The sequence below is a fragment of the Pipistrellus hanaki genome (genome assembly GCF_964339955.1).
Source record: "Pipistrellus hanaki genome assembly, chromosome: 18".
NCBI lineage: Eukaryota > Metazoa > Chordata > Mammalia > Chiroptera > Vespertilionidae > Pipistrellus > Pipistrellus hanaki.
The window spans coordinates 33,850,496-33,874,145 of NC_140520.1; the positions used below are offsets into that span (position 1 = coordinate 33,850,496).

General features: G+C 42.4%; 1 protein-coding gene across 5 annotated transcripts in view; it reads left to right on the forward strand.

Moving 5' to 3' along the window:
• Positions 1-9,108: 9,108 nt before the first annotated feature.
• Positions 9,109-23,650, forward strand: part of CD84 (CD84 molecule) — a 29,302-nt gene continuing 14,760 nt past the window's right edge. Inside the window, exons 1-2 of one of the 5 annotated variants that reach the window (XM_084865923.1) lie at positions 9,109-9,212; positions 13,796-13,932. In XM_084865923.1, the coding sequence (XP_084722049.1) occupies positions 13,887-13,932 (46 nt within the window). In that variant the 5' untranslated portion in view covers positions 9,109-9,212; positions 13,796-13,886. Of the gene's footprint in view, positions 9,213-10,697; positions 11,333-13,714; positions 13,933-23,650 lie in introns of those variants that run through there. The other 4 variants (XM_084865924.1, XM_084865921.1, XM_084865922.1 and 1 more) reach the window with 4 other exon arrangements.

Below are 23,650 nucleotides of genomic sequence, written 5' to 3' on the forward strand. Positions count from 1 at the left end.
CACTGCCAGAGTAATTGCCTTGCTCAAACTTCTCCAAATTCCCCCTGTGGAGCAATACAGAACAGGGTTTCTCAACTGTAGCAGTGTGGCCCTAACCCAGTGGTGGGCAAACTGTGGCTGGCGAGCCACATGCGGCTCTTTGGCCCCTTGAGTTTTTATCAAAGGCCAGCTTAGGAGTACCCTAATTAAGTTCATAACAATGTATCTACCTATATAGGTTAAGTTTTAAAAATTTGGCGCTCAAAAGAAATTTCAATCGTCGTACTATTGATATTTGGCTCTGTTGACTAATGAGTTTGCTGACCACTGCTATAACTGGTTTGGCTCAGTGGATAGAGCATTGGCCTGTGGACTCAAGGGTCCCAGGTTGGATTCCTGTCAAGGGCATGTACCTTGGTTGTGGGCACATGCCCAGTGGGGAGTGTGTAGGAGGCAGCTGATGGATGTTTCTCTCTCATCGATGTTTCTAGCTCTCTATCCCTCTCCCTTCCTCTCTGCAAAAAATCAATTAAATATATGGGGTGGGGGGGGAATATATGTAAACATTTTGGTCCAGATAATTGTTTTCATGGCTGCCCCGTGCATTGCATGATATTTAGCAGATGCCAGTAGCACATCCCCAGTCCCCAATCAAGACAATCAAAAATGTCTCCAGCCATTGCCAAATGTTTCCTGGTGGGGAAAAGCTCCCCACTGACTGAGACTCGTGAATCTAAAACCATACTGACTACCTAGTGATTTTTGTGTAGACTAACTATACTTCTATATACCAACAAGTAGAGCTCTCAAAATCACAGTTTTAAAAATATATATTTTTTTTATTGATTTCAGAGAGGAAGGATGGGAGAGAGAGAGAGAGAAACATCAATGATGAGAAAAAATCATTGATCAGCTGCCTCCTGCACGCCCCACACTAGGGATCAATAACACAACGCGGGCATGTGCTCTGACCAGGAATCAAACCGTGACTTCTTGTTTCATAGGTCAATGCTCAACCACTGAGCTACACCCACCGGGCCAAAAATAACATTTTTAAATCCACACCCAAGGATATGTTTAGAGAGAGGAAGGGGAAAGGGAGAGTGAAAGAGACATGGATATGAGAGAGAGACGATGTTCCAACCAACTGAGCTACCTGGCCAAGGCCAAAAATCACATTTTGGGAAAGTGGCCATCTGGTCACGTAAGCATGGCTTACACCTGCCAACATTCCCAAGGTTACCTAAATGTTAGAGTTGCCAGATAACTTTTAAAAAATATTGATGCCCAAACCCTACCTCAAACCCAAATGAAATCTTGGTTGAGATCTATGTAGAACCACCAACTTAGAGGCCCACCACTCTCTAACTCCCTGGGTAAGCATCCTGCAAGCCTCCCCTGAAATTCTCTCCCACGGCAGTTATGCATGTTCTATTGTGGAAAAGTTCCAAGTGGAAAGTTATCGCCCATTCTTCACAGAAAGGATTTTGTGAAGAATTCCATACAGCAACCACAAGAGGGCGATGTGGCAAAGCTACAGTCCACCCCCACAACATGCATCCACACCACTTCCCTTGCATCTAAGAGATGGGAACTTAGGTCACAGGCTTACTGAACCTGCCTGGATGCTCCTTAGTCCACAGCACTTACAGGCTGGAGGGAGACCGGAACCCTCCCCTTAGACATAAGGAGATCCAGTGTGGGTTGATGACAGGTTCTAATCAAAGTTAACTGCCATAAGTTTATTTTACAGAAGATGCCTAATTCGACTCAATGTTTCACCCATTCAACAAATAGTTACCATGTTCCTACTACATATTAGAGTGTGCCATTCAGTGGAGATACAAGGAATACAAGCAATTAAAAGTTATATAATAGGTAGACAACCACGTGATCTATTGGGGCTTGAATAACATTCCTGGCGGGTCCCGACACCCCATCCCTCACTCACTCTACCTCAGGAGGAAGGAAGAGTGCATGAGCTGTTTTGTGAATTTGGGGACATGAGCTGAACAAGCCCAACTCGGTCCCTTCTGAGCTCTCTTTCTTGGGACCAGTCTGTCTGTAAGATGCACACACTCTTGTCTACTCACCCCTGCTCACAAGGGCAGGGTGTCCTCTTATTGGGAATGTGTCCTGGGATTGCAACTCAGTGTGGCCTCCTCCTTTTCCCCTTCCTCTTCTTTCCCTCTGCCTCTCTTCATCATCATTATAATAACACTAGAGGGCCAGTGCACAAAGTTCGTGCACATGGTGGGGAGTGTCCCTCAGCCCAGGAACACTACGTGACCAGGTGGCCTGCACCCTCTCCAATCTGGGACCCCTGGAGGGATGTCCAACTCCCCATTTAGGCCTGATCTCACTCAGATGGGGCCTAAACTGGCAATTGGACATTCTTCTCACAATCCAGGACTTCTGGCTCCCAACTGCTCACCTGCCTGCCTGCCTAATTGCCCCTAACTGCTTCTGCCCTGCTAGCCTGATCAAAATTGATTTAAGTACAGTTGGTATACCATATTATATTAGTTTCAGGTACAATTTAGTGATTCAACGTATATTAGTACACTAATGGCCTGGTACACCGAATTTGTGCATGGGGGGTGGGTGTCCCTCAGCCTGGCCTGCACCCTTTCTGATCTGGGACCCCTCAGGGGATGTCCAACTGCCAGTTTAGGCCCAATCCCTGGATGCCTGCCTGATCACCCCTAACCACTCTGCCTGCCAGCCTGCTTGCCCCCAACTGCTCCCCCTGCTGGCCTGTTTGCCCCCAACTGTCACCCCCTTACCAGCCTGATAGCCCACACCTCTTTCCCACCCCACCTCCCCGCATGCCTGATCACCCCCAACTGTCCTCCTGCTGGCCTTATTACCCCCAACTGCTCCCCTGACAGCCTGCTTGCCCCCAACTGCCGCCCCCCCACCCCCTACTGGCCTGGTCGCCCCTAACCACCTCTGCCTTGGCACCATCACCATGGCTTTGTCCAGAAGGTCTCCCCGTCTAATTAGCATATTACCCTTTTATTAGTATAGATGCCTTACAATGTAATCACCACACTAAGTTTAGTAATCATCTTTCCCTGTGCTAAGTTATCACAATATTATTGACTATATCCCTCTTGACCTTTTTTACCCTCTCCTCTGGCAATCATCAGTTGAGAAAGATAAATACCATATGATTTCACTTATATGTGGAATCTGAAAAATAAAAATAGACTCATAGGAAGAGAGGCCAAACTGTCCATGCTTTTTGAAATCTGCTACTCAAGACAGAATTCTGCTTCAGATGTTAAATACACCAATGCAGACCAGGGTAGAATTCTATTCCATGAGGTGAGAAATATACAATCATTTTTGTTTGTTTTAATGTATTTTATTAATTTTTTACAGAGAAGGGAGAGGGATAGAGAGTTAAAAACATTGATGAGAGAGAAACATTGATCAGTTGCCTTCTGCACGCCCCCTACTGGGGAGGTACCCGCAACCAAGGTACATGCCCTTGACCAGAATTGAGCCTGGGATCCTCCATTCTGCAGGCCGATGTTCTAGCCACTGAACCAAAGCAGTTAGGGCTCATTTTTGTTTTTAAGTTGGACTTCAGGTCCACAAAAATAGATTGATACAATTAATAGCATTCCCCTTGATCCATGTTTCATTTTTATTTTATTCTTCTATTTTTCCCCTTCATAACACATCCCTATTCTCTGCTTCCCACTATCATGTCCTTGAATAGACACATTCTCATCTATTTCACGTGTGCCCTTTTAGTCCATTGTCTATACATTTATTTTGCGTATGGGGGGGGGTATGTTTAAAGGTACGTATGGATATCTATAATTGCTTTCAAGTTATATAGAGAGACATTCTGCTTCTCAGTTTTGTTTTATGTTCGTTGCTCAATATTGTATTTTTTAGATCTTACCAGGTTTAATTCAATTTTTCTGACTACTCTATAGTATCACATCCTATAGATATTTTACATTTTAATTCATCAATTTCCTTGTTGATAGATATTGAACTTTACAAACAATGCTATGATGGACAACGTTGTATCTGTCTTTTTAGACCTCTTTTGCTACCCATATAAGGGATTGTCTGAGTAGTTTCCAGGTTGGAATTTGCTAGAGTCATAAATTATGCAAATACTCAACTCTAAAAGTATGTAACTGTTCTGAAAAATTTATACTCCCACTGACAATACACTAGTTTCTTTTTTTTACCCCCTTCCTCTACAGCACTTGATTTTGCCTGATATTTTTGACCATTTAAGTATGTGACATAGCACAGTTGTTTTAATTTTTATTTCTCTTATTCCTGGAGGGATAGTGCATCTCTCCAGATGTTTATTTGCAGTTCCAGTTTCCACATTTATGAATTGCTTATGCACATTATTGACTCATTTTCCCACTAGATAATCTGTTTGTTCTTGATAATACTCAGTTTTTCCTGTGTATTTGGGATATTAAGTATTAGTTGGTTATGTATACCTCTTTTTTAAATATATTTTTATTGATTTCAGAGAGGAAGAGAGAGAGAGAGAGAGAGAGAGAGAGCTAGAAACACCAGTGATGAGAGAAACATCAATCATTGATTGGCTGCTTCCTGCATGCCTCCTTCTGGAGATCATGACCACAACCCGGGCATATGTCCTGACCAGGAATCAAACTCCTGGTTCCTAGGTTGATGCTCAACTACTGAGCCACGCTGGCCGGGGAACATATACCTCTCTTTTAACAGTGGGCACAGTGTCTTTTACTAGGCAGAAAACTTAATTTGATGTAGTCATCATTTCTTCCCTTTACTATTTGTAGGGATTTTATATCTTGGTTTAAAAGTTTTCTTTTTTTTTATTTTAATATATTTTATTGACTTTTTACAGAGAGGAAGGGAGAGGGACAGAAAGCCAGAAACATCGATGAGAGAGAAACATCAACTAGCTGCCTCCTGCACACTCCCCACCAGGAATGTGCCCACAACCAATGTACATGCCCTTGACCAGAATCAAACCTGGGACCCCTCAGTCCACAGGCCGACACTCTATCCACTGAGCCAAACCAGTTTCGGCCAAAAAGTTTTTTTTACTCTCAAAGTTATAAAGATATCCTTCTATATCATTATCTAATAGTTTTAGTATATTCAATTTATTTTTTTTTCACTTTACATTACATCTTGCAAATCTTTATTTTTTGCCATTTAAATATTTTTAAATTACAGTAGACGTACATTATTATATCAGTTTCAGGTGTACACCCCAGTAATTTGACATTATATAACTTACTAAGTGATCATCCCAATAAACCTCACACCCATATGACACCATACATAGTTATTAGAATATTATTAACTACATTCCCCATGCTGTACTTTACATCCCATAACTATTCTATAACAACTACATTGTATTTCTTAATCCCTTCACCTTTTTCACACAGCCCCCCAACCCCTCCCCTCTGGCAACCACCAAAACGTCCTCCGTATGCGTCTACAAGTCTGTTTCTGTTGTGCTTATTAGTTTATTTTGTTTTTTAAATTCAATTGTTGATAGATTTGTATTTGTTGTTTGTATTTTTTATCTTTTTTGTTTCTTTTCTTTTTAAAGAAGGCCCTTTCACATTTCATAAACTACTGGTTTGGTGGTGATGAACTTCTTTAGCTGTTTCTTGTCTGGGAAGCTTTTATCTGCCCTACTATCCTCAACTGAAGGCCCAGTGCACCAGTGGAGTCCCTTGGCCTGGCCTGCGGGATTGAGTTGAAACAGGCTCTATGACATCCTGCAAGGGGTCCTGGATTGCGAGAGGGTGCAGACCAGGCCGAGGGACCCCGCTGATGCACAATCAATCAAGGCCAGGGAGGGATGCAGGAGGTCGGGAGGGACCATGGGAGGGCCTCAGGGCATATCCAGCTCATTTTGCTCAGTCCCTATGGGCCATACTCCAGCAGCAAACTAACCTACTGGTTGAAGCATCTGCCCCCTGGTAGTCAGTGCATATCATAGCAAGTGGTTGAGTGGCCTTAGCATATCATTAGCATATTACATTTTGATTGGTTGAATGGCCAACTGGACAGTTAGCATATTAGGTTTTATTATATAGGATTATAGCTTTGGTGGGTAGACTAATCTTGGTCCTTGTTTCTCGCCCCTTTGAATATTTCTTGCCAATCCCTTCTGTTGAGAAATCAACCAACAGTTATGGGTTCTACCTTATAGGCAACTAACTGCTTTCTCTTGCTGCTTTTAAGAATATCTCTTTGTCTTTACCCTTTTGCATTTGAATTATGATGTTTCTTAGTATGGGTCTCTTTGGGTTCATCTTGTTTGGGACTCTCTGCCCTTCCTGGAATTGTATGTCTATTTCCTTCACCAGGTAAGGGAAGTTTTCTGTCCAGTCCCCTCTTAGTGCCACTTTCTCAGCAAAATTCTGGAAAGAATGGACATTATTGAGCAAACAATTTGTTTTTGCTTCAGAAGCTCTTCTAGAGCTTCTGTCTTATCTGTCTTCCAGCCTATCTTATCAGCCCATACTATCCTGTACATTTCATCAACTTTGTCCTTCTCAAGGTCTCTGTTTACAGTAGGCTCTCTCTTCTATTGGTCTGTACCCAGACCAGCCTCCTGCCCCAGGTCTTTTTTTTATTATTATTATTATCGTTAAAAGTATTACAGATGCCCCTTTGTTTCATGTTGTTTTTCGATTGACCCCCTTCATTGCACACCTGTCCCTCTCCCAGGCCTTCACCACACAACTGTTTGTGTCCATGGACTATACATTGTTGATTTGTGGATGATCACCATTCTGACAGGTTTGAGGAGATACCTCATTGTCATTTTAATTTGCATCTCTTAGATGATTAGTGATTTTGAGCATTTTTTCATGGCTTTTTACCTTTTGTGAATGCACTTTGGAGAAGTGGCTATTTAGTTCCTTCCCCCATTTTTAAATTGGATTTTTGTCTTCCTTTCATTAAGCTGTATGAGTTCCATATATATATGGAAAATTAACCACTTATCTGATATATCATTGGCAAATATGGTATCTCTTGCAGTGGGCTCTCTTTTCATTTTGTTGATGGTTTCTTTTGCTGTACAGAAGCCTTTTATTTTTATGTAGTCCCATTTATTTATTTTCTCCTTAGTTTCCATTGACCTAGGAGATGTATCTGTAAAGATATTGCTATGAGAGATGTCTGAGATTTTGCAGCCTATGGTTTCTTCTAAGATTCTTATGGTTTCACAACTTACATTTAAGTCTTTTATCTATTTTGAGTTTATTCTTGTGTATGATATAAATTGGTGATCTAGTTTTATTTTTTTACATGTATCTGTCCAGTTTTCCCAACACCATTTATTGAACAGGCTGTCTTGACTCCATTGTATGCTCTTGCCTCCTTTGTCAAATATCAATTGAGTGTAATGGCTTGGGTCAATTTCTTGGATATCTGTTCTGTTCCATTGAACTATATACCTGTTCTTTTGCTAGTACCAAGCTGTTTTGATTACAGGGGTGTTAACATAAAAACAAACAAACAAACATTGAAACCTGTAAAGAATTTTTATGAGTTTATTTGAGCCAAACTGTCGACATATGCCGGGAAGCAGAACCTCAACGAATTGAGATGATGCTCTGCAGAATGTTGGGTTACATTTGTATTTATACATTGCAATCAAAGGAGGGACGTATGTGGGTTACATGAAATCCATTAGTGATTTATTGATTTTTTACAGAGAGGAAGAGAGAGGGACAGAGAGTTAGAAACATCGATGAGAGAGAAACATCGATCAGCTGCCTCCTGCTCACGCCCACTGGGGATGTGCCCATAACTAAGGTACATGCCCTTGACCCAGGACCTTTCAGTCCGCAAGCCGACGCTCTATCCACTGAGCCAAACCAGTTTCGGCTCTTTCTAATTCTTTAAGTTGTAGAGTTAGTAGTTTCTTAGAAGTTTTTCTTGTTTTCTGAGGTAGGCCTGTAATGCTATGAACTTCCCTCTCTGGACTGCTTTTGCTGTGTCCTAGAGATTTGGGGTTGCTGTTTTCATTTGTTTCCAGGAAGTTCTTCTTTTCTTTCTTGATCTCGTTGATAACCTATTTATTAAACATACTACTTAGCCTCCATGTGTTTGAAGGTTTTTGAGTGCTTTTACGGTAGTTGACTTCTAATTTCATTCCACTGTGGTCTGAGAAGATACTTGATGTGATTCTAATCTCCTTGAACTTGTAGTGACTTGATTTGTGTCCTAACATGTGGTCTGCCTTTGAGAATGACCCATGTGCACTCAAGAAGAATATATATTATGCAGCTTTGGGGTGAAATGGCCTACAAATGTCAGTTAAATCCATCTGTCAATCTTAATCACTCAAAAGTCTTTTAGGCAGGGAAGGGCTGTTCAGATTTCAGCAAATGTGTATTTCCCTGGCCCAGAGCTACTCCTCTGCCATTGGCCTAAAGGCTTTTTCTGCCCTCGACTGGGCAGAGATCCTTGTATTCAATCCAGTGGGATCAGCTGGAAACCCTCAGTTTCTATCAGCTCTCTCAGGCAGGGAAAGTACCAGACTAGACTGGTGCCCAGGATAGTAGGGTGGAGAGCTCCTTTCCCAAACATGTCACTGACTGTTGAAACCCTCAAACCCATAGGCTTGGCTTCTGCTTCTGTTTCCTCTAAAAATGACAACATTTAAGCCAGTGGTCAGCAAATCTCGGCTCGTGAGTCACAGCGGCTCTTTGGCCCCTTGAGTGTGGCTCTTCCACAAAATACCACAGCCTGGGCGAGTCTGTTTTGAAGAAGTGGCATTAGAAGAAGTTTAAGTTTAAAAATTTCGACTCTCAAAAGAAATTTCAATCGTTGTGCTGTTGATATTTGGCTCTGGTGACTGAGTTTGCCGACCACTGATTTAGGCTGTGGTAGGCATGGCTTCTGAAGGTCAAGTAAGGTGATCAGACATCCCGCTTTTGGCGGGACAGTCCCGATTTTTAACAATTTGTCCCGCATCCCGAGGTGTTTTAAAAAAGTCCCAAAAGCTGGACGTCTGGTCACCTTAGGGTAGAGTGGTCTGTATCACCTGACCTGCCCTGTGGCTACGGGGAGGGGCTAGTTCCTCTTTAAGTAAGACAAAGGCCATTTTGGTCCCTGTGTATGCGACTGAGGACAGGACTCCGGGCTGCTGCTTTGATGCTTCCCACCCCAGCCTCTGCTGAGACACCTGAAGTCCAGGCTCTCTCCCTGCACCAAAGCCTCAGGTGAGCAGCTGCAAATGAAAACTTCTGTGCTCTGGGTTTAGGAAAAAGAAAAAGAAAAAAAAAAAACCACTAAGCTGTCGCCTTCTCTCTGAGCGGCTCCAGGCATCACGGTGGCCAGCAGCCCTGTCACCTTTCAAGGTGGGATGTTACCTGGGCCTCTGGTCTCCGCTCTGGTGCTCCAAGCTACGGAGCCCATCTGGGTCCGGGCCTCTGTCTTCTGAGGGAACAGCCTCCCATAGTCCGGAGCTCCCTCCCCACTCTCAGCCTGCCCGCTGGCTGCTCCTGGGCGCTGAGTCATTTCCTCTGCCAACCGCTCCCTTTCTGTCAGTCTCCAGGTGTTTTCTGTCCTGTCTTGATAGAAGTCTCCTCCTTAACTGGACCTCAGTTGGTGATTATGGGTGCATGCTCCCCACTTTAGTTTGGCCCTGGGAGGAGGCGCAAGAAAAGTCTGCCTGTTGGCCACCGCTTTCCCCTGCTCCCTACCCCAGCTTTTGAGCTATTTGGCTTTCTGCTCGTCTACAAAAAAAATTCTCTGGAATTCAGTTCATCAAGGATTTTTTGCATCTACCACTCACTGCGTATTCCACAGGGAAGTATGATTTTCATTTTAGTTTTCTTATTGTTACCATCGAATAGAAGAACTTTATACCCTTCCATATCAGATCAAAATAAGTCTCCAAACCTAGTATCTTTTCTATATTCAGTATGAGGCTGAAAGATAGAGGTAGGACATTTTTCTAGGAATATGATGAAAACTAAAGGTCTTATCCAGGATAGGATATATCAAAAGTTGAACATCAAACAAATAATCTTTGACTAATAAGAGTTTGTTTATGATAGCTGACCAAATTACTTCAGTGAAGCCAGATTTAACCACAGTCCAACCTGACAGTTTAGCCTATGGACATTAGCCATTTTTCTGTCTAATCTACAACTTGATGTGTGCAGTGTATTGGACTTACTGTTTTTCAGATCATCATTTTGAAGTGTCTGCCCTCCAACACATAATTATTCACTTGATACTATTTTTGTATATAATCTTGACCTTCATTTTAATACTGAAAACAAAACTCAACATGTAAAGAAAAAGAGCTTGCTTTTTTATTCCAGGCATAATTAACTTTTTTTAAAAATATATATTTTATTAATTATTTTACAAAGAGGAAAAGAGAGAGAGAGTTAGAAACATTGATGAGAGAGAAACATCGGTCAGCTGCCTCCTGCACCCCCCCCACCAGGGATGTGCCTGCAGCCAATGTACATCCCCTTGACCGGAATCGAACCTGGAATCCCCTAGTCTGCAGGCGCTCTATCCACTGAGCCAAACTGGTTTCAGCTATAATTAACTTTTATGATATCTTTACTTGGGTGCTTTCCTTTTGTAAACTGTAGAACTGATGCAGGCCCTTAAGTTTTTGGAAGTTAAAAGCAACTAAGTATAAAATTTTGGATTGTATTTCTCTTTTAAGAGAGAGAGAGAGAGAGAGAGAGAGAGAGAGAGAGAGTGAGAGACATTGGTCTAGGCTCAATAGGACTAAGATACTGTTAGGGTCGCCGAAGGAGGAACGCATGAGACCAAAAGGGGTAAGGAATTATAAATGTACTAGAGGCCCGATGCATGAAATCCGTGCAAGGGGCTTGGCCCTCGTAGCCTCAGCTTCATCCGGAAAGTTGGAAGGGCATCTGGAAGGTCATTCGGCTGTCCAGTCTAATTAGCATATTACGCTTTTATTGTTATAGACTCTCAATCTGCAAGCAGAAGGGCTGAGACCAAAATGGCAGCAGCAGGGCAGAGTAGGGGGTGCGGGATATTTATGTCACTTGTCAGGGTCAGTCAGAGTAATGGGTCAGACCAAGTGCAGTGGGTCAAGGTGTAAGCGGTCAACTGGAGACTGGGTGAGGCTGTTTACTGGAAGCCAAAGGCCCTTAGTCATGAAACCTACGAGGAGAATAACAGAAAATCGCTGGGAGGGGCAAGAGTCCCCTGCAAGGCATAATATGCCTAACAGATACCATCTAAGATTCTTAAGGCAAAGACTGGACACCACACAAGGGTTTCAAATAACAGGGGAAGAAAGCCGATTCCTACAGAGAAGGAGGAAGGAAGAAAGAAATACAAAGTAAGTTTTCAGCAGCTCTTGGCAACTTTATATTCTTTCTTCTTTTTTCCTTATTGGGTAGGACAGAAATTACAAGGGGAAGTAGGCAATAAAAGAGGCCTTCCTGACCCTTCATCAAAAACAAAAACAAATTCACTCCCCACGGCTGATCCCCTGCCAGTGGCAGCAACCTGGGCTAGGTTTTCAGCCTGGCAGGGGCGCCGCACCCCCATGGCAGGATCACCTGCCAGCTGTGGCAGCCTGGGGTCTCAACCACTGAGCCACACCACCCAGGAAGATATGGGGGATCTTAAATGTTTCTTTTTTTTAAATATATTTTATTGATTTTTTTACAGAGAGGAAGGGAAAGGGATAGAGAGCTAGAAACATCTATAAGAAAGAAACATCAATCAACTACTTCCTGCACACTCCCCACTGGGTATGTGCCCCCAACCAAGGTACATGCCCTTGACTGGAATTGAACCTGGGATCCTTGAGTCTGCAGGCCGATGCTCCATCCACCTACCCAAACCAGTTAGGGCTGTCCAATGTGTTAAAGATAAAACCCTGTCTAATAAAGAGGGAATATGCAGGGGAAGGCATTTGGGGGTGACCAGGTTGTCAGGGGAGGGCAGCTGGGAACGATCTGACTGGCAGGGAAGCAGTAAGGAGTCGATCAGGCTGATAGGGGAGAGGTTAGGGGGTGATCAGGCTGGCAGGCAGAAGCGGTTAGGGGCAATCAGGCAGGCAGGCAGCCAGCAGTTCTGGATTGTAAAGGGATGTCTAACTGCCTGTTTAGGCCCGATTCCTGTGGATAACCCCCGAGGGCTCCCAGATTATAGAGGGTGCAGGTTGGGCTAAGGGACATTCCCCCAGAGCACAAATTTCATGCTCCGGGCTTCTAGTCCTAAATAATCCTATATAATAAAAGGCTAATATGAAAATTGTCCCCTCGACCAGGAGTTCCACCAGCAGGCAGGCCAGTCAACTGGCCATGTCCCCTCCCCCGGGCCAGGCAGGCCAGACCCCACCCATGCACAAATTCATGCACCTGGCATCTAAAAATATATATTTATATTAGTGGCCAGATTATTACGCATTCAGAGACCATAATAATCTGGCCACTCAGCGTATATGATATATGTAATTTATATAACATAATTATATATCACATAAAATATATAATAACATATAGAATATCATCTGTAATAATAAAAGTATAATATGCTAATTAGACTGGATGTCCTTCCAGACAACCTTCTGGACAAAGCCAGACCTGTGAGGAAAGCCCAGGTCCTGGGTGCAGAGGGAAGCTGGTGCCAGCAGCGGGGGGAAGGAAGGCCTACTCTTGCACACATTTTATGCATCAGGCCTCTAGTTATTATATAAAACCAGAGGCCTGGTGCACAAAATTTGTGCACAGACAGGGGTGTCCCTCAGCCTGGCCTGCACCCTCTCCAAACTGGGACATCCTTCTCACAATACGGGACTGCTGGCTCCTAACAGCTCGCCTGCTTGTCTGCCTGATTGCCCCTAATCGCTTCTGTCTGCCAGCCTGATTGCCCCCTAAGCGCTCCCCTGACAGCCTGATTGACATCTAACTGCTTCCCTGCTGGCCTGATCGCCCCCAACTGCCCTTCTCTGCAAGCCTGGTCATCCCCAACTTCCCTCCCCTGCTGGCCATCTTGTAGCAGCCATCTTGTGATGACATTGTGCATGATGCCACCTAGGCTTTTATTATATAGAATAATTGGGAAAATTATTAAATTTGTATAAAATAGCCCTAGCCAGTTTGGCTCAGTGGATAGAGCTTCGACCTGTGGACTAAAGTGTCCCAGGTTCGATTCCGGTCAAGGGCACATGCCCAGTTTGTGGGCTCAGTCCCCAGTGGGGAGCGTGCAGGAGGAAGCTAATCAATGATTCTCTCTCATCAATGTTTCTATCTCTCCCTCTTCCTTCTTCTATGAAATTAATAAAATATATATTTAAATAAATTTGTATAAAATGTGTTTTATTAGTTACATATTATTGTGTTATATATTAACATATAACTGTAGTTATATAGTATTATTGCTACCATTTATTAAGCTCCTATCATGTGAGCACATTCTTCCTATTCTCTATCCCCCACCACCTTTTGCCTAATAATGCTAACTTACTTTTCAGATCCATCTCAGCATGGTTGTCAGTTCCTACAGAAAGCCTTCCCCACATTTCCTAGCCTGGGTCCACCCCGTCCTCCATAAATTTCTCTGTTAAGACACTGTTTAATTGTTGATCTCCCCAACAAGGGGAGAGATTGATTGCTTTGTTGGTCTTTATACTGCCAGCATCCAGAATCATGCCTGACACATAGTAGGTATTCAATAAATATTTGTTAAATAAATAATGAATTAATCCTAGGCACTTTGTGTGATAATAAAGGAGAGAAAAAACAGCCAAAGGCCATTGCTTCTGTCGTCACACTTCCTTTCTTAAGCGCAGCTATAAATAGCAAGAAAATTCTGCCTGCCTGTCTGCCCGATTGTCGGCTAGAAGAGAGCCTTTCTTTTCACAATCAAGGATCCTCCGGAAGATGGCCCAGCACTATTTATGGATCTTGCTTCTTTGCCTACAAACCTGTAAGTTCTGACCCTTGTCGATCCCTTCTAGTTTTCTATTATGTTTTTTGTTGTGGTTTTTTTTTTTTTTTTTTTTTTTTTTTTGGTTTTTTTTAGGGATTGCCCTGAAAGAAGACATGGAAATACCCTTCTGATAGGTTTCAACACAGATACCCTTGGTCTACAAGAAAAACAACCAGTAAGGGTCAAACCTGTTTTTCAGCGTTAGAGTTTGAATTTTTGTTGGTGGTGGGTCTCCAAAGAGCTGAGACAAATTCTTCTGCTCAGGAGGTTCAGCACTTGGTAGACCTGGCCAGAAAAAGGGGAAATAATCCAAAATCTTGAATAACTTAAAAGCGACTTTCCTTTTGGGTATTATAATGTGTCATATGGTTTTTGACAGAGATATACTTTTCTCCATTTTATTTCAGATTGGAGTTCATGACCATATGTCACTGTAAAAACTTGATCTCTGGGCACTTGTTTCATTTTCAAAGTACATGCATAGCTATTACTCAGCTTTTATCTTCCAAAAACTCCCTAAAATAAATGAGAAGTGGCTATTCTTCCTATTTTACATTACTTTCAGAAAAGAATGAAGAACTGGAACTGAGAACGTTACTTTCAAAAAAAATTGAAGAACTGGCTCTAAAAGCTCTGTTTTTCTTTTTTTTGTTCATTAGTAAATTATAAAGGGCGTATGCATACTGTTTGTTGTCGGTACAAAGAAAACTATGTGACATTAACCTAGCTCTGGGTGTATTTTGTCATTGCATACGTTATTTAATTAAGTCCAAATAATTGCCTTGGTTATATAAAAATTGACTCTGTTTGCCATTTTAAGTCAATTTATAATATTTCTTACCAGCTCTACACATGCACTAACAAATTCCTGACATGAATGAGTGGGTTAGGATTTTCTGAAAAGGTAGAATAAATGCACCAGTCTCTCTGGTTCCCTTGACCGTTTAACATTGGGGCTCCTTCAATTTGAGCTTCATGGAGACTGCACCCTGAATTCCTCCTGCTGCTGTTCCCGGCAAAGGTGGTCCCTCAGGTTTACCACTGAACTGTGTGAATCAACTGATTTCCTGCTCTTTCCTGGAACTCAGATTTAGGGAAGCAGCTGAGAAGCAGTGGAAAAGGAAGTTAGAAATCCCCATTTTTCTCTTGAAATTGCTGAAATAAGTCTGAGTGTGTGAACTCATGACTTTTCTTCCATGTTGGAAAGTTTTTCCCTGCGAGCCAAGACGCACAGGCTTATGTTCTGATCCCAGCTTTCTCATCATGACTTGGGAACCCTGTGACTCTGGCCATCCCTCCAAGTACCCTACCAGCCAGCCAGCCACCCTCTGTGGTGGAAGACAGGAGAGTCCAACGCTTTTGCTCCATGTCCATTTCTCCCTACATATTTTTTCCATGGAACTTTAATTCTTCCTTGTCTCTCCACCTTTGTTGTTTCAGAGACCTCCCCTTACTCCTTTCTCCTCTCCCTCATCAATAATAGTAATACTGACTGTTTGTGGAGCAGCCACCATGTGTCTGGCATTATGCAAAGTAGCCTACATTTATCATTTTATTAATCCTCATACTACCCGATGAGATGAGTACTATTAATATCTCAAGTTTACAGGTGAAAGCATTGGCACAGGATGCTGGAGGTCATTTAGCCAAAAAGTGGAGAAAGTAGGATTTGACTTCCAATGTCTTTAGATTTAACCATTGAGCAATGCTGCCTTCATCCACTTTGCCACTGAAGTGGAATAAAATACTTTCCCTCCTATTAATTGTTATCACGTTTCAGGATTTGTCAGTGAAGAGCAGTGATTTATTTCCAGCAAGACAGGATTATTTAGGAAGAGACTGGGCCTCGATCCCTAGTTCAGGGCACTTTTACTAGCCACTCTGAGAAGCCCCAGCATGTGGACCAATGCCGAAAAAAATTGTAAATGTCACAAGGATATCAGCTGCTCCTTCTTGTGGGTCAGTTTATACCCTGAGGCTTCCACACCAAGACACGGGACCAGTGAAGAGTTCTCTCTTGCCCTCACTCTTTCTCTCGCTCTGAGTTTTTCTACCCTGCTTTATATTGCTGGAAAGGGGGTGATTGGGTGCAGCCTAAAATTATCCATTCTCTCAACAAAAAAATGTGCAAGTCAGGGGGTAGGGAAATAGCGGTACCAGAACAGACAAGGACTCTGCACCATGGTAATTACATCCTGATGGAGCTGGGAGTGGCTTAGAGATAGCTGCTGTGAAGAAAACAAAAGAAAGGGGAGGTAATGGAGAGTGGTGGAGGGAACTGCTGCTCTAAGCATGGTGGTCAGGAAAGCTGTCTGGCGAGGTGACCTTGGAGCAGAGTTCCACATTGACACAGTGCTCAGCCTGATGGAGGAGAGGAAGTCAGCAAGCATGCCCCGCCTGTTTGAAAGAGGAAGCCAGTGCTGAGGGGGAAAGAACGGTTGGAGATATGGAAGGAGGAGGGGCCAGAGCAAGTAGAGCTTAGGAGATAAAGGCAGAGTCTAACAGACTAGGGAGCCTCCTACACCCCCAATTGTACATCATCTTTGCCTTTATTGGACTCTGAGAAGAACTATGAAGTTTTAGGTCTAAGTGCCCTCTGCATTGTCATAAACATTTTATGTGTCGAACTCCCTTTGGATTCCATCCACCACTTCCTTGGTACGTTTCTCTTGCTCAGCTCTGAAGAGTTTCCCTTTAGCCAGTTAAAGTCTTCCTACCCATCAATATTTCTAACCAGAATAAGTTTCTGATTTAAAAAAAAAAAAAAATACCTTTCTTTTTCTCATAATCTCTATTGCCTTCTTCCAGTCAGTGGTTTTCGGCAGCTCCTTTATCATGAACTGCACATGTGTATAGTCCACCTATCCACAAGGATGCATTCAGTGAAACAGGAGTTACCACCTAAAGCACAGAAGGGTATACTAGGAGGGGAAAGACGCCCACCTTCCCTCCCAGGAGGGGAAGGCCACCTCCAATAAACAGCCTGTTTATAGTGCTCTCTGTCCTAGCCGGTGTCATCTTTCCCCGGGGGTTCCCTCTCACCGTAACTACCGAGGGGAAACAATGAATGCAAACCCACACTTCCGGGTTCCAGCCTTTTCCTTTGCTTCTCCTTGAGAAGTCCTGCCTTTCTCTTTCCTTCTGTGATCTGGCATATATGACAGTCAGGAAACCATCCTCACTGGGAGATGTTATAAATGTGGATCACCTCTCCCCGGGCTCCCAAGGCTTCTCAGCGGTCTTTTCATCCCTTAATAAATCTTGGGTAGACTCCCAGGGTGTCCCCAATAGTGGCATTTTCTCAAAATTTTTGTATTCGTCAAAAACAATAATACAACCATGACTAGTATGTACCAGGCACTGTGCTAAGTGCTTTATCTTCATAGTTGCATTTAACAGTTATCCACATTGTTGCCGAAACCGGTTTGGTTCAATGGATAGAGCGTCGGCTTGGGGACTGAAAGGTCCCGGGTTCGATTCCAGTCAAGGGCATGTACCTTGGTTGCGGGCATATCCCCCGTAGGGGGTGTGCAAGAGGTAGCTGATCGATGACTCTCTCTCATCGATGTTTCTAACTCTGTATCTCTCTCCCTTCCTCTCTGTACAAAATCAATAAAATCTATTTAAAAAAAAAAAAAAAAAGCAGTTATCCACATTGTAGAGGTAAGGAAACTGGGGATCAGATCATCTCAAAAATGTTCACAGCTAGGTTCAAATCTACCAAGATTCAAAATCTGTGCCCCTAACCTTTTTACTTTCTAGCTGGTCCTATTCTTGCTTCTTCACTCTTCCCAGATGGTCTCACTTCCTACATTACTAAAGAGGTGAAAGTCAACAAGCATGACTCCCTTCACTTTTACCCACTCTACTCCAGAATGCCTACTCACAAGCATCTATGAGGCAGGCGTTATTATATCCCATCCTGTAGCGTCAGTAAGATAAGGGCCGCAGTAAATTCAGACACTGAATCTGGCTCAGACCTGTGTTCCCTTTCGTCTATCCCCACCCTCAAAAGCACCTCAAAATAACCTGATCCTTTCACTCATCCTTTGACTCACCCCCAAAAGCACCCCAAAATAACCTGAACCTTTCACTCATCCTTCCTCTGATTGAAAACCATATTGCTTCCATCTTTAGTATTACAAGTATTAGTGGCCTTGGTATCTGCATTGTCCTTGGTAAGAGGATTTGAAGGCAAGGTCCCTGGACTCAAATCATTCAAGCCATGTCAAAAGTGGTGGCCCGAGGAACCTTGTAACAGCCCCTCTCAGGCAACTGTTTCCCACCCAGCCTTGGGGTAAGAGTTGGAAAGCATCTGTTTCAGGGTTTAGAGAGACTGTTTTTTGTGCTTGCTTGAGGGACAATCCATAAACTTTATAAATATTGGACTGCCTGGGGGAGTGAAAGACTGGCAGGCAGATTCAAGGGGTTTTTCAGGAAACAGTTGTAATCAACATCCTCTTTTAAAAAAAACTAAAAAAAAAAAAAAAAAAAAAAAAAAGCAGAGTTGGCAGTTCCATTGGTAGAATAGTTCCTAAGGTCATCAGGGATCCACACTTTTTCAATCTTCTGCTTCATCTTTTGATCCCAAATGTCCATCTGGGATCCAGCTGTCCGGGTATTCCACCTGCAAGAAGCAAGAAAGAGATGAAGAAAGCAAAGTGCCCTCTCTTCTTTTTAAAAAAATTTTTTTTTTAAATATATATTTCTTTATTGATTTCAGAGAGGAAGGGAGAAGGAGAGAGAGATAGAAACATTAATGAAGAGAGAGAATCACAGATCGGCCACCTCCCACACACCCCCAACTGGAAATTGAGCCCGAAATCCCGGCATGTGCCCTTGGCCGGAATCTAACCTGGGACCCTTCAGTTCACAGGCTGACGCTCTATCCACTGAGCCAAGCCGGCTAGGGTCAAAGCGCCCTCTTCTTAAAGAAGTCATATACAGCACTACCACTTTCATACTATTGGCCTGAACTTAGTCATGTGACCAAACTTAGCTAGCAGAAAACAAATTAAAGATTCTGTTACTATGAATGAAGTTCTGAGAGAACAAATATAGGAAAACAACCTGAAGATTCCACCATAGCCCCCCACAAACAATATTTAAGCCCATTCTCTCTCCTTATTTTCCATTTTCCAACTTTGTACTTAGATTATCCACAAATTCAATATTTCTAATCCTGAAGTTGTCTTCTGCTTTTATTTTCTTCCGAAATAAAATGAATTGGTTTTCCCCTGACATAAAGTAGGCACTAAAAATATATTGTTGCCCTGACCAGTGTGGTTCAGTTGGTTGCAATGTCATCACATGCACTAGAAGGTCTCTGGTTCAATTCCCAGTCAGGGCACATGCCCAGGATGTGGGTTGGATCCCCAGTTGAAGCTCCATGCAGGGGGCAATAATAGATGTATGTCTCCCACATTGATGTTTCTCTCTCCCTCCCCTATCTCTGAGATCAATTATGTATACATTTAATTGATTGGCAAAAGGAGGTTTATATAATACAAATAAATAGTACAAAGATTAATTAATAAATAGTAATACAAGAATAAACTCTGTTTTGCATACTCGCAAGTGTAAACCTACTTTTGGCTAGCTGTGTGTGTGTGTGTGTGTGTGTGTGTGTGTGTGTGTGTTTGAACAACTGAATTATATCAGATGTCCTTATTCCTTGACTTTCTTTGTACTATCTCTCAAATTTAGCCCTTCCTTTTTATTCCCCCATCACCCTCTGGTTAATGCCCCGAAGGCTATAATAGTCTCCAAAGTGACATCTCAAGGCCAGCTTCTCTTTCTCCTTACTTTTTCTATGCATCATTACTATATTACTATGGCCCTAAAACATCATTTTAATCTTCATCCTCAAAAACTTTAATAGCTCCCCTCTGTAGTATAGATATTAAACTCAAGGCTCTCCCAAATCTAAACCATATCTCTTTTTATCTCCTGCCTTACTTCTACTGTTTTTCTAATCTATACTCATTTAAACTACATTACACATTCTCCTGCTTCTAAACCTTTATGAAGTACTCCTTTGAGGGGTCCCGCCTAAAGCACCCCTCCTGGGGATCAGTCACAGAAGGAAATAGTAATCTTGGATTACAGATTGCCAACTCCAATGGCAACAGGAGGTGAGTCGGCAGTCCAAGCAGCAGCAGGGCTCTGTGGCTTCCTTTCTCTGTCTGAAACAGATATGGAGAGTCTTTTAAAAACAAACACTGAAGTTTGTTGTTTTTTTATTGTTTAAAGTATTACATGTCTCCTTTTTCCCCTGATTAACACCCCCAGCCACTCCCATCCCCGAGGCAAGGCCACCCCGCCCCAGTGTCGATGTCCATTGGTCATGCTAATATGCGTGCATACAAGTCCTTTGGTTGATCTCTAACCTTCCCCCAAAAGAATAAATTGTCTCTGGATCTATTCTTGTTCATCAAATTATGTTGATCATTACATTCCACATATGAGTGAGATCATGTGATATTTATCTTTCTCCGATTGGCTTATCTCGCTTAGCACAATGCTCTCCAGATCTACCCATGATGTTGCAAATAGTAAAAGTTCCTTTTTTTACAGCAGTGTAGTATTCCATTGTGTAGATGTACCACAGTTTTCTAATCCACTCGTCTGCTGATGGGCACTTAGGCTGTTTCCAAATCTTAGCTATTATAAATTGTGCTGCTGTGAACATAAGGGTGCATGTTTGGTTTTTTCTGGTTGGTTTTTTCTGGTTTCTTGGGATATATTCCTAGAAGTGTGATTACTGGGTCAAATGGGAGTTCCGTTTTTTAAATTTTGAGGAAACTCCATACTGTTCTCCAGAGTGGCTGCACCAGTCTGCATTTCCACCAGCAGTTCATGAGGGTTCCTTTTTCTCCACATGCTTGCCAGCCCTTGTTTGTTGATTTGTTTATGATAGCCATTCTGGCAGGTGTGAGGTGGTACCTCATTGTCTTTTTTATTTGCATCTCTCAGATGTTTAGTGACTTTGAGCATGTTTTCATATGTCTCTCGGCCTTCTGTATGTTCTCTTTCGAAAAGTATCTATTTAGGTCCTTTGCCCATTTTTTGAATGGATTGTTTCTCTTCCTTTTGTTAAATTGTATGAGTTCCCTGTAAATTTTGGAGATTAAGCCCTAATCTGAAATAACATGTTCTGCCAGGCAGTGGGCTTTCTTGTTGTTTTGTTGATGGTTTCTGTTGCTGTTCAGAAGCTTTTTATTTTGATGAAGTCCTATTTGTTTATTTTCTCTTTAGTTTCCATTGTCCTAAGGAGCTGTTTTGGTAAAGATATTGCTACGACATAAGTCTGATATTTTGCTGCCTATGGTGTCTTCTAAGATTTTTATGGTTTCCCATCTTACATTTAAGTCCTTTAACCATTTTGAGTTTGTTTTTGTGTATGGTGTAAGTTGGTGATCTAGTTTTGTTTTTTGTTTTTTGGGTGTTTTTTTTGCATGTATCTGACCAAATTTCCCAGCACCATTTATTGAAGAGACTGTCTTGATTCCATTGTATGCTCTTGCCTCCTCTGTCAAGTATTAATTGAGTATAATGACTTCAGTCTATTTCTGGGTTCTCTGTACTGTTCTGTTGGTCTATATGTCTGTTCTTGTGCCAGTACCTGGCAGTTTTGAGAACCATGGCTTTGTAACATAGCTTGATATCTAGTATTGCGACCCCTACAACTTTGTTCTTCTTTCTCAGGATTGCTGTGGCTATTCAGGGTCTTTTTTTATTCGAGATGAATTTTTGGAGAGTTTGTTCTAGGTCTGTGAAATATGCCCTTGGTTTTTAATGGGGATTGCATTAAATCTATCAATTGCTTTGGGTAGTATGAACATTTTTAATGATGTTTATTCTACCAATCCATGAATACAGTATGTTCTTCCCTTTGTTTATGTCTTCTTCTAGCTCTTTTTTCAATGTCCTTTAGTTTTCTGAGTACAGGTCTTTTACCTCCTTAGTTAAGTTTATTCCTAGGTATCTTAATTTTTTTGGAGCAATGGTAAAAGGGATTGTTTTAACACTGAAGTTTTTAAGAGAAAAATAAAGTTCACCAAGTAAAGTGGTACCTAAAACATCCCCAGGGATTTACTTGAATTAGTCCTTAATAATGACTCTTTATACATTCTTCAGTATGGCCTGGTGTCACTGTGGCCATCATAGGGTTAGACTAGGGAAGCCTTCCAGGGAATGTAACAATTAAGATGATAATAAAGAAGATGGCCCAGCCGGAGTGGCTCAGTGGTTATCAGCTTATGAACCAGGAGGTCATGGTTTAATTCCCAGACAAGGCACATGCCTAAGTTGGGGCCTCGATCCCCAGTGTAAGGCACGCAGGAGACCGCCAATTGATGATTCTCTCACCATTGATGTTTCTATCTCTTCCTCCCAATCCATCCCTCTCTGAAATCAATTTTTAATTAATTAATTAATTAGCTATTAATTAATTAATAAAAAAGAAGATGTGGAGGAAGTTTCTTATCCTCATGGTCATTATTAACCTCAGAAATAACTAACATGTATTTGCCTTGATGACTAGTGAAGCATTTTCACTCATATTGTACTATTTGCTGACCACTGATTAGGTAGGGCAATTTTACAGCTATTATTTCCAATGAATAAAATGAGACTCGGAAAGGTTTTGCAATTTTTATAAGGTTGCCCAGCTCATACATGTAAGTACTAGCACCTACATCGTCAGCTCCCTATCTTTCCACTACATGCTAAGGTTTTGCAGTTGCCTTTCTCACATCACGGTTGGAACATTTGAAGGTGGTAGAGTCTTTATTTTATGCCCTTTGCCATTTCCCAGCAAGCCCATAATTCTCACCGCACCAGAGCACAAATAGCAGCATGACTTCCCCCCAGCTCCCAGCTGCCACCCAGCCGGCACCACTTCCTGATGACTTACCATGGAAGATAAGACATAACTGCAAAACCAGACCCCACATCAACCACGTGTGGCTGCCCAACTGCTCTAACACTAAGAAGGACTCCACCTTAGCGAACTGCCTACACACTTCCTGGAGTTCAATGGAAGAACCCACCAAAATGATGCTGTAACGACACCCACATTCCATCCACCTTTTCACACCTGATCTGAGTCCAATGAGCAGAATGGCAATTAGGTCCTAGGGGCCTTATGTAAAAAAATAAAATAAAATAAAAAATAAAGTCTTAAGATCTGGCACCAGGATCAGTTATATAATTTGTAGAACCCAGTACAGAATGAAGTACACTGAGTGGCCAGGTTATTATGATCTCTTAATGAATAGCAATCTGGCCACTCAGTGTATATCCTATATAATAAAAGGCTAATATGCAAATTATCCCCTCAATCAGGAGTTTGACTAGCAGGCAGGCGAGCCAATCGCCCATGTCTCCTCCCCCTGGCCAGGCTGGCCAGACTCCACTCATGTCAAAATCATGTACTGGGCCTCTAATACACACACACACACACACACACACACACACACACACTGAATGGCCAGATTATTATGCGTTCAGAGATCATAATAATCTGACCACTCCGTCTATGGAACTCTTGCCCTAGTTGGTTTGGCTCAGTGGATAGAGTGTCAGACTGTGGACTGAGAGGTCCCAGGATCAATTCTAGTCAAGGGCACATGCCTGGGTTTTAGGCTTGATCCCCAGTTAGGGGCGTGCAGGAGGCAGCCGATCAGTGATTTTCTCTCACCATTGATGTTTC